Raw genomic sequence first — 13,754 nt, 5'->3', positions numbered from 1 at the left:
CATTAAGGAGCGCAAGTTCAAAACTTTAACACATAAAAGATATGAAGCCTTCTTCCCAATCGTTTCAAAAGTTCCTATTTGAGGAGTAGTCCAGGACAGGAGTTTAGTTCCGTCCTCCTGCCATCCCTCGCAGGCCGGAGAAACCTGCAGAGGAGGAAAGATGAAATCCACACCATCCACCCACTGGCTAGATGCAATAGGATCCATCACATAGGTTTGATAAGACACAGGCAAGGAGAGACAAATCTCCTTCACGAGATTTTCCAATGTTCTGAGAGATCTTATTCCGGTAAAAGCAGAAAGCTCAGGAGCAGGAGTCATTAGGAGATGTCCAAGCTTCACACAGCCCGCATCTCTCAACTTCGACCTCATGGTAGCAGAAACCAGAATCTGTGAGTTGAGGAGGTCGTTTCCAAAAATGGGTTCTTCGAACAGCCATATTCCAGGTGTTGAAACTATTTCCCTTTTGCAGAGCAACAGTCGCCAGGCTTGTAGGACAGAGCAGTAGAAAGGTGAAAGTCCAGTCAGGTCCAAGGTATGAAGCTGGGGCAGAAACAAATGTTTGTCAAATCCATAACCCCCAGCTTTCCTCAGCAGCACACATGCAGTATCCAACCACGGCAGTCCAAAACCGTGGAGCAGACGCTGCGCTGTCCGCAGTCTAAAGGCGGCTACACGGGCCGAAATATCAATCAGTCCCTGACCGCCCTCCTCAACCGGCAGGTAGAGAATGGCAGCTCTTAGCCAATGATGACCAGACCAAAAGAAATCCACCACGGTCTTTTGAAGTGCAGTGATGAGGCTTGCAGGAGGAGGCAACACCATCATACTATGCCAAAGTGTCGAGGCAACCAAGTTATTGACAACAAGAACTCTACCCCTGAAGGAAAGCTGAAGCAGCAGGTATTTCCATTTAGACAGTCTGGCACACACTCTCTCCATGACACCCTCCCAATTCTTTTTCTGAAAAACGTCACTGCCCAAATAAACTCCTAAAAACTTCATCCCCTCCGTTCCCCAATCAAGATTCCCAGGCAAAAGAGGCAATGTGGAGCCCGACCAACGTCCCAACAATAGAGCGGTGCTCTTACCCCAGTTCACCTTAGCCGAAGAAGCCCTTTGGAAAAGATCCAGAACATTGCACAGAGAATCAATATCTGCCTGATGTCGAACAAAAACCGTTACGTCATCTGCATATGCAGACACCACAAGAGACGGTTTGTGGGACATTTCTGGTAACATCAATCCTGTAAGCAGAGTACGTAGCCTATGGAGAAAAGGTTCAATGGCAATAGCGTACAGTTGTCCAGAAAGTGGACATCCCTGTCTAATCCCTCTCTGAACCATAACAGGGCTGCTCAGTCTGCCACCAATCTTGACTAAACAAAAAGCCTCCTTATACAAAAGAGCCAACAAAGACGTAAAAAACTCTCCAAAACCAAAAGCTCTCAAAGCAGAAAATAAATAAATATGATCAACCCTATCGAAGGCCTTCTCCTGATCCAAGGATAATAGTCCAACTGAGGTGTCACAGTGTTTGCAAACATCAAATAAATCACGTACAAGAAAAAGATTGTCCATAATAGATCGGTCAGGCACACAATAGGACTGATCTCTGTGAATGATTACACCTAAAACATTCTTAAGTCTATTGGACATGACCTTAGAGAGCAACTTATAGTCTGTACAGAGCAAGGCAAGCGGTCTCCAGTTCTTCAGGAGAGTTAAGTCTCCTTTCTTAGGAAGAAGAGAGAGAACAGCATGACGGCATGAGAAAGGTAACAATCCAGTCTGTGAGCAATCCTTGAACACCTCTAGTAGATCCGGGCCCAGGCACTTCCAGAAGTGTTTATAAAAATCCGCCGGCAGCCCATCCAAACCAGGAGACCTCCCGAGCGCCATCTGACCCACAGCAGCAGTCAATTCCTCCATGGAGATTGTAGAGTCCAAAAGATCCCTGTCTGCGTCACTCAGTCGTGGGAGTCCCTCCATCAGCTGATCCACACAGTCGCTGTCGCAGTCCTCTTTTCCGAATAAGCCGCTATAAAAATCCACCGCAAGAGTTCTCATGGCAGCCGGACTCGTAGTAACAGTCCCATCAAGAAGGCGCAGACAGACCATCTGTTTCTTCCTAGAAACAGATTTCTCCAGGTTGAAAAAGAACGACGTGGGAGCATCCATGTCTCTGATGGTGATAAACCGAGCTCGAACTAAAGCTCCCTTAGCCCTTTCACGGAGAAATGAACTCAGTTCACCCCGTCTGCTCTTAAGTAATTGACCTTGTGAAGCACTATGAGTTGAACAAGTGTTTTCTAGCCCAGAAATTTCTTTTTCCAAAGCAGATATTGCTCTCTTAGTTGCAACTGTGGAATGGCTCGTATACTGCTGACAGAAAACCCGTATTTGTGCTTTACCCACCTCCCACCACTGGCTAACAGAAACAAAATCAGATCTTCTACATCTCCAAAGCTCCCAAAAAAACTCAAATTTCTCACAAAAAACTCTATCCAGTAGAAGCTTCACATTGAAATGCCAGTATGAACTTCCTTTTGTAGAAGATCCAAGGTGTAATTCTAGTGTTATCATATGATGATCACTAAAAGCAACTGGATAAATGGAACATCCATAAACCCTGTTTCTAAAACTGTCTGTGATATAAAATCTGTCCAGTCTAGCGAGGCTCAATTTTCCACCCACATTCCTGGCCCACGTGTATTGTCTGGTTTGGGGATTATTAAGCCGCCACACGTCAACCAAAGAAGAATCAGAAACAATCTTTGATAAAACCGTTGATGACTGGAAATGAGGTTCTGCACCTGTTCTATCTAAAGTAAAATCTAACGTGCAGTTCCAGTCACCGCCCATCACTATAACGTCCCCTGGATCACAGTTCTTCAAAAAATCCTCTAAAGTGAGGAAAAAAGGGATTCTGTGAGCACCTTCTGCAGGTGCATAAAAGTTAAACAAAATTTAAACCCGTTCAGTTCAACCCTCACAGCGAGGAACCTGCCCGCGGCCACCTCACTAACGGATAAGATATTAAGACTCAGCCGAGGTGAAAAAAGAACCGCCACCCCAGCAGAGAAGACTGTACCATGAGAAAAGAAAGACTGACCCCTCCACCACAGAGCCCATTCTGCTTCAGTCAGTACATCACTATGTGTCTCCTGTAAAAACAAAATATCCAGAGCTTTATCTTCAAAAATGTCTTTAATAATCGCCCTCTTTTCCGCATCCCTCCCACCATTAATGTTTAAAGAGCCTGCCTTAAATGTAAACATAGAGTGAAGAAGGAAAAGTGAAGAAAATAACAGGAAAAGAATCATCCACACACACACAGTCATAACTACGTCAGTGTTTCACCCTTTTTCTTCATTTTCAACCTTCTGGAGCTTTTACCCTTCAAAGCCTTCAACTGTTTACGAATGGTAGTGACATGTTTCTTTAATCGAAACCGTTTCTTTTCATCAAGTATATTAAAGTCAACCTGTTTCTGCAAAGTTAGTGACGTCAGAATGAACTTCTCCAAATCTGGAAAATAATCAGCCACTTTAACTGGTCTACCAAATGAATCTTCTAGGAAGTGATTGATTTCCTCAAGTGAATAAATGTCATCGGACGATATCTGGGACTCTGCCAGAGAGACACAGTCAGAGTCTGAATCCAGCTCCATGTCTGTGGTGACAGGAGGAGGAATCACAGCAGAAAAATCATCAGTAACAGCAGACTGTCCATCTGCACACTCAACCCCTTCACCAGTCACCCCTGTGCCCATTTTATCACCACTAGAATGGTCAGAAATACCGCCAACATTCTCAACACTGACACTCACACCACCTTCAGACTCCTCCTGAAGCTCTGAGGCAGGAGCAACAGTGTTGTCTCTAACATTAACCTCACTATTGCTGCTCTGAACAGCCTCAGAGCTGCAACCTTCACCAGGATCCGTACCAGTTAGAAGGGCGGGGTCCCTCACACCCACAGATTCTGCAGCGGCAAGCCCCTGCTCCACCTGAGCGGCCGGAGCGGCCTCATCAGGCCGCCCTTCAGCTGCCCTGTGAGGGCAGGCGGCGCGCTTATGCCCAGCGTTTCCGCACTCAAAGCACTTCATATTTCCCGTGCTGGCATAGAGACCAAATAACTGCCATTCCCGTGCTTCACGCGGAAGGACACGTCCAGAGTCTGAGCAGAAGAGCTAAGAAACATGAAAACCTGTCTGCGGAAAGACTGAACATGTCTCAGCTTCTCACTCCTGCAGCCCAAACCTACAGTTCGGAAACCGCTAGCAAACTTTCCGTAACGCTGCAGCTCTTTTTCCAGAGCGTCGTTGGGAATGAACGGGGGAACCCCCGAAACAATGACACGCGTCGACGGCACCGCGAGCGGGGACACCTGCAGGAACTCCCCGCCCACAGTGACGCCACACGCGATCAAGTCAGATACCAAACGCTCCTCCGTCAGAAAAACTATCACTCCTTTGTTCATCCGAGAAGCATAAGTAATGTTGGCGTGACCAACTAAGTCTCCCACGGCAAGGAGAATTGTCTCCACAGACACCTGTGGGTCGGGTTGGACGCGGATCCCATGCCTCAGGGACAAGGACGGCGTCTGAGACGCCATCCCGGCGAGGCGGGTGAACCGCTGATCCCCCAAACTCACCAGTGAAAGTCGTTAAAAACAGTAAATAACTCAAAATAGAAAACGAACAAAGGAGCACTAAACCACACAAACTTTCTGTCAAACTCTCAAACTCACTCACTCACCCACACCGTCCATGCTGACGCCGCTACCAATCTCCCAGCATGCAGTGCAAGAAAGAAAGAAAGAAAGAAAGAAAGAAAGAAATGCTAAATTCTAACATGAGTACCTTGTTTACCTGGTATTTTCAGACAGATGCAGCATTAAAGTCTAGTTGCTGCACTAAATGCACCTAACATGTAAAAAAGCTGCTTTTCATAAATTGAAAGGTAGTTCTTAAAAAAAGGCCTGCTAAAATCACCTCACACACAAAACAACTGATTAAATTAAATTAAAATCTCATAAATCTCAAGGCTATTTCTTTCACAGCTCTATTCAGATATATGAAAGACTTGGTATCATCTAATCCCTGTCGGACACAAACACCTACTATTAATCTTCCCTCCGTGATCAGTTTTCAAATGGCTGGCACTTCTGTGAATTTAAAGGGACACCATCCATGTGTCACTACCAAATATGAGTTCCTGATTGGTCAGAGTTCGACCTGCTTTAAGTGTGGAAGCCCGTAACGTCCATTCAGTTGTGTTTACATTGACTTTTTCTTATTTGAAGTGGCCGCTTGAACGCACGTTGCTGAGGGCGACATGAACGTAGCTTTACATGCACAAAGCACTTTGAATATACCAAAGAGCCACTGCTCTTTTTGCTTTTCAGCCCTAACAAAAAGCACATTAAATTAATGGTAAACGAAAAATTTGGAGATAAATATTCTATAAAAGTAAAACAACTGAAAAACTCAAAGTTTCTTTCTCTGTTTCATTGAATTTCAACTGCATATGCGAATAAAAAGAAGGCGGCTTTTTAGGGATGTTATAAAACAAGAATTCCAGTCAAAGCGAGGATTAGTTTTATTTGGAGGGTCGTAGTTTGGTCAAATGTGTATCTTACACAATAAAGGGATACATTTCCTAGCAGACCCTGGGGGGCTCTATTCTAATCCCTGGCAATGGTAATGGTGTGTTATGATAGGGTATGAGGCACATATTGAACTAGACATGGCCTGAAGAGTGAAGAGACGCTGACAGAAGAAAAGAGACCCGGCAGCCACAAGACGTGACAAAGCATCTCCTGACGTGAGAGGAGGCCTGTAGGACTGCTCAGTGAAATCTGGTCTGGATGTCTCCGTGTGGTTGCATTACAATGACTTCATGAGTCAGAGTGAGACAGCAAATTTACACCGAGAAAACGTGGCTCTTTCATTAAAGTTGTCATTGGATCGTACAAATATATTGAAATATATTGTGATGTTTTTTTCATAAAGTTGGCAATCTACTGCACTCAAAAAGTAGAAAAACGATCATTTTGAGGCAACACTCCAATAAAACTTTTATTTGAGTATGTTTTAATGAGTCGTTCCAATAACTCACCATGGATATCAAATCAAAACAAATTGGCTTTTAAGAGATCTGATTAATGTCTTCTGGGCAGGATGTAGAAATTGAAAGATGCTGTGTGCATGTTCTTTTCTATCCTAAAACACGGGGTCCACATCATTAGTACAAAGCAGAACATCAACAGATGTTCCTGAACTGAGAGCTAAATAATAGGGGAAAATCCATAACTATTTCCTGTTATTCTAGAAATCCTCCTCATTCCGTCAACCACGCATTCCAAAACGGAGATGAAAGTTTTTCTCACTTGTCGTGTCTAAATCTAAACATTGCGTTCCTAAATACTAAATGGCTGGTGCTTAGAGTGAAAATTAATGTCTCGTTCTTATTATAGACAGACTTGCTTAAAGCTTTTTTTAATGTTCATAAGTGCTTTGTTTATTTTATATGGCTGTAATCAGTAAAATATGTGACTTAAATGTGAATTTGTCCTTCTTTTGAAGGAAAAAAATAAATAAAATGTGCTGTTTATCCCCACAAAACACATTAACTGCCTAAGCAATGATTCCCCTTAATGTTGCTTTCTTGAAAATGACAAGAAAAAGACTGCTGCTACTTTTAAGTATTGTTGCTGCAGTAACATCAAGCTCCTTAATTTTCACTTTACATTGACTCTGCAAGGCAGTTTATAATGTTCAATGATAAGATGCATCGTGGGAACACTTATATCCTCATATAAATCTCAGAAAGCTGGAGAATTAGCCACAGTGTTCATTAAGAGCCATCATGCTGTCTTGTGAGACAGAATTTATGTACTTTGTTTTCTGTCCACAGGTGATTCAAGAAAACTCAGCAAAAGATCTTTGTTTTCAGGTGAGATCACTTAAAGAGCTTTTTTTAGCCTAAAACCCAACAAAACCAAACCTCTTGCCTGGAATAAACAGAAAGTATTCTGCAATTATAACAGGCTCAAACTGAGAGAAGCTCAGTGACCTCATTCGTAGAGAGACAACATGTTACTCAAGTAACCACCAATGGATTACTCCTAACAGAGGTCTCCACCTTTATTTATGGTCCGTTTAACTACCGTCACAGCCTAAAAAAAAGGGCACAGTGGTTCTAAAATGTGATTGGCCAAAGCTGCCATGTGTGTGGTGATGGTACTGTTGCCCAATTCCATTAAGTCACTTGGGTTCAGAGTTTACACACAGCAGACAGCGTCAACATTTAGGAGAAAGTCTGTTTGGTTTGAGGTTGTCTGTAGCTCTCCTTGTGGCTCCAGAGGTGCCCACAGCTCCCAATATCAGTGTGCCAGTCTGGAGGGAGTTCTGAGAGCAGACTGCTGCTGATGTTTGGCCATCAGTGAGGCAAGAGCTTTGCCACGGTAACCAAACGGAGACCTCACTTCTGCCCCATCAGACTCCCGTGTCGTGAAATATGTGGACTGGAACCTTCACTGGGCAGAATTAAGCCTCATTTTCCACCTCATGTTTGTCTGTGACATGTTCAGATATTAAATGATTGTTTTACAGTAATTGCCCCAGCTTTTATTTCTATTTGTGGTTGAATGTGTCTGATTTTGGTTCCTAGGAGACTAATGTTTATGTATTTTTTCTCTCATAGGCCTTTAGTGATGAGGGGCCAAGATCCCACCAAACCATTATGCAAACCACTGGACATTTTTATAAATATTTTTTTAAATCATGAATGAATGAAAATAAAAACAAGATTGTATACTTTTTTTTTTACAGATAACTATATAATGAAGTTGTATAAATTCATTGAGAATGTGGAATATACAGTTTATTTATTTTTTTCCTCACAGCATGCTGTTGAACTTATTCGTGGACTCAAGAAAAACATGCATTTTACCCTTAATGGACTCTTTTTTGCCCAAGTGCATATTTAGACTGTCAGAGCAGCACACCAATATTGAAAAATTCCTATTGGCACACACTGTTAAAAATGTGTTTTCACATAAATGCAAAGAAAATTTGTTAGGGGAATTTATGGAATGCTGTCTTGTTTATTAAAATCATTTGATAAAAACTGATTTTTTATTTTATTTTATCTTTATTTCACCGAACTAATATTCTCCTTCTTTTAAACTCGTAATTGCTTAAACATAAAAAAAAACACTGGGGAGGGGAGTGCAAACACTTTTACAGCTCTAATTCATAAAAGGCCGACAATATTCCACATTTCTACTATTGGCAGAAACATGAGTAAAAGACGACAAATGAATAAGATGAAAGTAGTAAAATTTTTCCTAATCCCATTCAAGTTTCAGTGCCAAGACCAAAATAAGTAGCTTTGGTGGTCCATTTAAAAACTAATCTAGGTTGAAAATAAAGAATTCTATCCAAGTTTTTACACTATGGTAGCTGAGTGTGTTGTGTTGTTTCTGCCTAAAGTAGAAGCAGAAGAATTCCACGTGCTTGACTTTAGCTTAACCCAAAACTACACTCTCCATTGTTTACAAGAACACAAATACAGACACATCCGGTCAAACCCTCTCTGATTATAAAAGTATTTTTGGAGAAAATGAATGAAATTTGTGAAAAAAAGCTCTTTAGCCTTGTTTCTGTCACAGAAAACATTAAAATGCCTCCACTGCAACCTGGCAGTGAATGCAATAGCGCGAAGGGTCTTGCCCAAGGACCTACACAGAATGAAGCGCATTGTGCCCCTTGGGAACTGAACCCTACAACTGCAGCGACCTGCAGTTGTATCTTCTTATAGAGGCCTGCTTGTCTTAGTAGGCATCTAAGGTTTTCTGATGTTAAAGCTTCAGGATTTTTTTCTGATATAAATTTGCCAAATTGCTGCACCGTGTTATAGTTTGCACTCTCACCTTTCAGCGAGAAAGCACTGGATCAAAACCCAGTTGGGACCTTCCTGTGTGGAGTTTATGTGTTCTCTTCGTGCTTGCATTGGTTTTCCAGGTGGTGGCTAGGATGGGCACCATCAGATAGGTACCATGACCCTAAAAAGGATTAAGTGTATTTTCAAAAGTTCAGCTTGTCAAATCAAACCAAAGTGATGGAAAGAAACTGATCCCTCCATCAGTTCTTTTCAAGGAGTTTTTCCTTACTGAGAAAGAGAGCCTAAGGGCAGGGATGCCCAGTTTAATTTAGTCTGTTTAGTTTAGTTTAGTTTAGTTTAGTTTAGTTTAGTGTTTAGTTTAGTTTAGTTTAGTTTAGTGTTTAGTTTAGTTTATTTTAGTTTAGTTTAGTTTAGTTTAGTTTAGTTTAGTTTAGTTTAGTTTAGTTTAGTTTAGTTTAGTTTAGTTTAGTTTAGTTTAGTTTAGTAATCAGCTATTGTGTTTTAGAATTGATTTCTTGTTTTGTACAATTACCGGTATGAAGTCCGTTGAGAAAACTGTGTCGTAATATTGGGCTGTATAAATAAAACTGAATTGAATTGAATCAAAAGTCATATGCAAAAACATTTTGGAAATTTAACTTCTAAGCTTCATTACATGTTTAGTATAAATGTGCAACAATAAAGTAACATACTATAACAACAGGATCTAAAAAAATAAAACCAGAACCCTGATAGGTCTTATTTATATTAAAGGAATTTCTGAAACAACATGCTTTTGGGAAAATTAATCCTTGTTAAAGTTATTATTTTACAGATTTTAAAGATGTCTTGTTTTATTGTGCTTTTCCGGACCTTTCCTCGCACACGCTCCTTTCAAATTAGCTTCATACTCACACAGAGGGGTTGACAGAGGCGCAGAAATCTGTTCAGAGCGTGACTGCTCAGCTTCTCTCTTTTCTCGGGCACGTGTCTGTTAACTTGTGGTCGTATCTAGGTTACAAAGTCAACACTGGCTCTGAAGACCCACAAAACCTTGTTGGATACAGTTGAATCCCCACATTCAGACAGTGCTGAATTCTGTGGTGAGGCACACCAAAGCTGTGCCTTTATGAAGCAGTCCCTCTGGATGTGGTCAGCGAACCACTCACATATCCAATGTCCTTTCTCTCAGGCTCACTCCTGTAAACAAATGTGTGACGAGACTTATCACCAAAGACTCCATCGTGTCATGTTGCACACATTGTGTTCTCATAAGAAAGGGATGTGGTTAGACACATTAGAACAGGGACACTTTGATATTGTTTTTACAACACTATAAACAATATTTACTGTAAGAAGAAGGGAATTTTACTCCTATTGTGCTGGAACGCATTGCAGAGGGTGATGGCTCTTTGTTCTTGCCACAAAGATTATCAGGATGTCAGCTCTGTTTTGCAGTCAACATATCTGAGTTCAAGTTTTTATCTGTCATGTCAGCTCTTGGAGCTCTGGATTATTGCAAGAAAGATGGGGAGATGAAGACCTTGATTACCTCCAAAGTTGCACACAAAAGCAGTGAATGGATGCCTTTTCTTTTGTTGTTTGTGTAAATGTCCCCACATGTTATTTTGAGGTAGTAGAAGCACATCATTTTCTGTACAGTATCCTATTTCAGGTTGAAGCTATAAAACTTGACTATTATGACATTTTAGAAAAATGATAGTGTGTAATCGTGCCATTTTCAAGGGGGGAAAAAAGAGATCAAGTTGCATTTTAATAATTCCAAATCTCTTGGGAAAAGGTTTCAGCATCTTTTTAAAGTTCATGTTCTGTGCATGCACTGCACCAAGCACTTTCAAATCAACTCTGAAGGCCACCCAGGAAGGAAGGCAGACATCACTCCACTTACAGGGAGAGCTGGACCACCATCAATGGTCAGCAGAATGACCCCCGTCTTGATTTACAATTGAGCAGGCCGGGATTTAGCCTGATGTACAGCACAAATAAATCTATGTGAATGGGTGGTATGCTTTGAGTGAATATAGACTTCAGTGTGTTCCAATATGGTGAGAATGGACTATATGTGGAAAAATAGGGGTGGGGCGGGAGTGACAGAAATACACTGCAGACAGGTTTGTGAAACTGCTTAGTAGAAAAATGATACTATAGTTGAAAGTTTGCTATAACTTAGGAGTCTAAAATGTTACATATAATTGTAATGCTACGTTCACACCTGGCATGTGATGGGTGTTCAAGAACCCACCAAACATGCATTCCTGATTGTGCGTTTAGCCTATGGTGTTCTCACTGGACTGTCGCTACCCAATACTAGCGCACGTCCGCCACCTATGGTTAGAAGAGGCGTGGTGCGAAATGTTAAGCAGAGGAAATCTCGCTCCAGGCGTTTTCTGCTACTGCTCTATTCCGATATATAAAAGACTTGGAATTATATGATCCCCTTAATTATTTATTTTTCTTCCATGATCTGGTTGGGACTTCTGGGAATTATAAAGAACCCCATGCATACGTCACTGCTAAATCTGAGTCCCTGACTGTTCAAAGTTCAACCTGGTTTAACTTTCAGCATGTGTTCAATAGCTGTGCGTTTTGTATGTAGAGCCAGAAAACAGTTTCAGAAACTTGTGTAGCAACGTGTGAGTGCAAAAGTTTTAAATGGATAAGCCCGATACGCACATAAACGCTCATTTAGACTTTTCTTTAGAAGTGGTCACCTGCAATGCTTGTTGTTGACGGCGATCGAACAAAGTCTCAAGTATTTCTTTATTCAAATCGTTGTGAATCAAGTGCAGACAAATAATTGTAGCTTTGACATAGTAGCTACCACGACAAGGCACAAAATCTCTGCCCCGCTTCATTCTGATGTACCTGATGCTCCATTACATCCATGTATGCCTTTGTTTCCCTCGTTTGAACTTGCATCTGGATAGCTCCAATATTGCTTGCTATTGTTGTTGCATTTTCTGAACTCACATTGGATTTTAGCCAGTTCTGAAACAGTGCGAGATCTGCTTTGGTCCTTCTCCCAGAGTTGGCAGCGACACGTTGTTTTCGAAGACCTCTGTTGTTGACAGAGATCCATTGTAGAATCCACAATGTTGGTTTCATCTGCAGTTTGACTTGGTAGTGTTTGCCTTTTTGTAGCAGAGATCATATCATCCCAGACAGACGAGGGAGCAGAATGATGAATGCAAACACGAAGCACGTCTCACTGACTTGCCTGCATAATTTACTGTTTACAACCCACACCTGCTGTTTGGATAGTCTTCTTCCTCCTCAATGATTGTATCTCTGAGCATAATCATTTACAGTTCAAAGATTTTTACCTCATGTTATCCTACTGTTGAGACTTGCTTTAAACCTGAAATAACCTTTCAGACATTCCAAATAAAACTTGCTGTTTAGTAACATCCAAGACAAGTAAAGAATTCTATTTAATGTTTCGTTTTAGATTTTTGGAAATAGTTCGATTTTGCTTTTCTTACTATAATGTTTGCCAAAAAAATACGTTTTCGCTTTGCATTTTAGGATCCCAGTATTATATTTTACAGAATTTATCAAATTATATAGTTACAGTGACATAAGGGATTTATTTCTGTTGCTTCAAAGTGTTTTTCATTTATTTAAAATGTATATAAAATTGCATATTTTAAAATAGCAAATGATATAGTTTAACATGATTAGTTATGATGTTCCACAGAGCTCTTAACTGGGAACTTTTTGGTTTGCCACACAATATTATATTTATGTTGATTACCTATATATATGTTTATAATTAGGTAAAATCCGTCTGTGACCTTATAGTAACCAAGATTAAAATTACCTGAGCTATACATGAAATATTGTAAAATCATTTTTAAGAAGAAACAACCTTGCAGATTAAATGGGGGAATTAAGAAAAACAATTAAGATAATACTTTTCTTTTGTAATGGAAAGTCCTTCCCTTAACAATAATGTGCTAATACAATGAAAAAGCACTCATATGACATTAATATGTATTTTAGCCTCAATATGTAAAAATACATATTGATACATTTTTAAAATCCCTGACTCCACATTAAATTATAAATGAAGGATATATAGATAGATAGATAGACAGACAGACAGACAGACAGACAGACAGACAGACAGACAGACAGACAGACAGACAGACAGACAGACAGACAGACAGACAGACAGACAGACAGACAGACAGACAGATAGATAGATAGATAGAATACAATTCCGAAAATGTATTCGTATTTTTTATATATTAAAATTGGTTTTCAATCTAAATATTTTTTCTCCTAAGTAAAAGACTTTCCATGAAGTGGCTGTAGTTGAACGGAACCTTTCTGCTTGTCTGAACTGATTGGCCCCGTCCTTCATTAACTTCTTCTGACGTCATAATCAGCACACCTGCGTTGTGATTGAAGTTTCCATCAGAAAAAAAAGCGGTCATGTAATGTGCGTGGTCCTACAGCCTGTAGACTTTAATTTTGGTTTGCAAAATGCATAAAAATGTTTTTCATTTCTTTACCACAAAGAATACGTCGCGCAGTCGCAGTGATATTTGACAGGTATGGCATCAGCCCACTCCCCTGTTATTTTGAAGGTAAGTGTCTCTTCTTTCTCCTGGAGGAACACTCCTGGAAGTGTAGCTTTTTGTCTCCTTTGTTTGTTTTTTTTTACTTTTTAGGAAATCAATTATACAAACTTTTTGCGTTAAACACTAATAAACGTGATGCAGAAAACGCTTCCCTTTCAGCCTCTGTCTCATTCCAAGTCAAGTCTAATGCAAAATGACAGGTTTCTGTGTGCATCATAACTCACAGAGGCTGTCTTCTCTGTTCTCATCTTGT

General features: G+C 40.6%; 1 protein-coding gene across 1 annotated transcript in view; it reads left to right on the top strand.

Annotated features, from left to right (window-relative positions):
- The window catches only part of c20h8orf34 (chromosome 20 C8orf34 homolog), a 72,341-nt gene extending 64,199 nt beyond the window's left edge, over window positions 1-8,142 (top strand). Inside the window, exons 14-15 of the mRNA XM_023949896.2 lie at window positions 6,924-6,962; window positions 7,713-8,142. Coding sequence (XP_023805664.1) covers window positions 6,924-6,962; window positions 7,713-7,720 — 47 coding nt within the window. The 3' untranslated portion in view covers window positions 7,721-8,142. The remainder of the gene's footprint in view (window positions 1-6,923; window positions 6,963-7,712) is intronic.
- The last annotated feature ends 5,612 nt before the right edge of the window (window positions 8,143-13,754 follow it).

Source organism: Oryzias latipes, chromosome 20 (assembly GCF_053564925.1).
Source record: "Oryzias latipes strain Hd-rR chromosome 20, Olatipes_Hd-rR_3.1".
NCBI lineage: Eukaryota > Metazoa > Chordata > Actinopteri > Beloniformes > Adrianichthyidae > Oryzias > Oryzias latipes.
The sequence above is the reverse complement of the archived record's forward strand: the minus strand, read 5'-3'. Positions and strand labels throughout refer to the sequence as shown.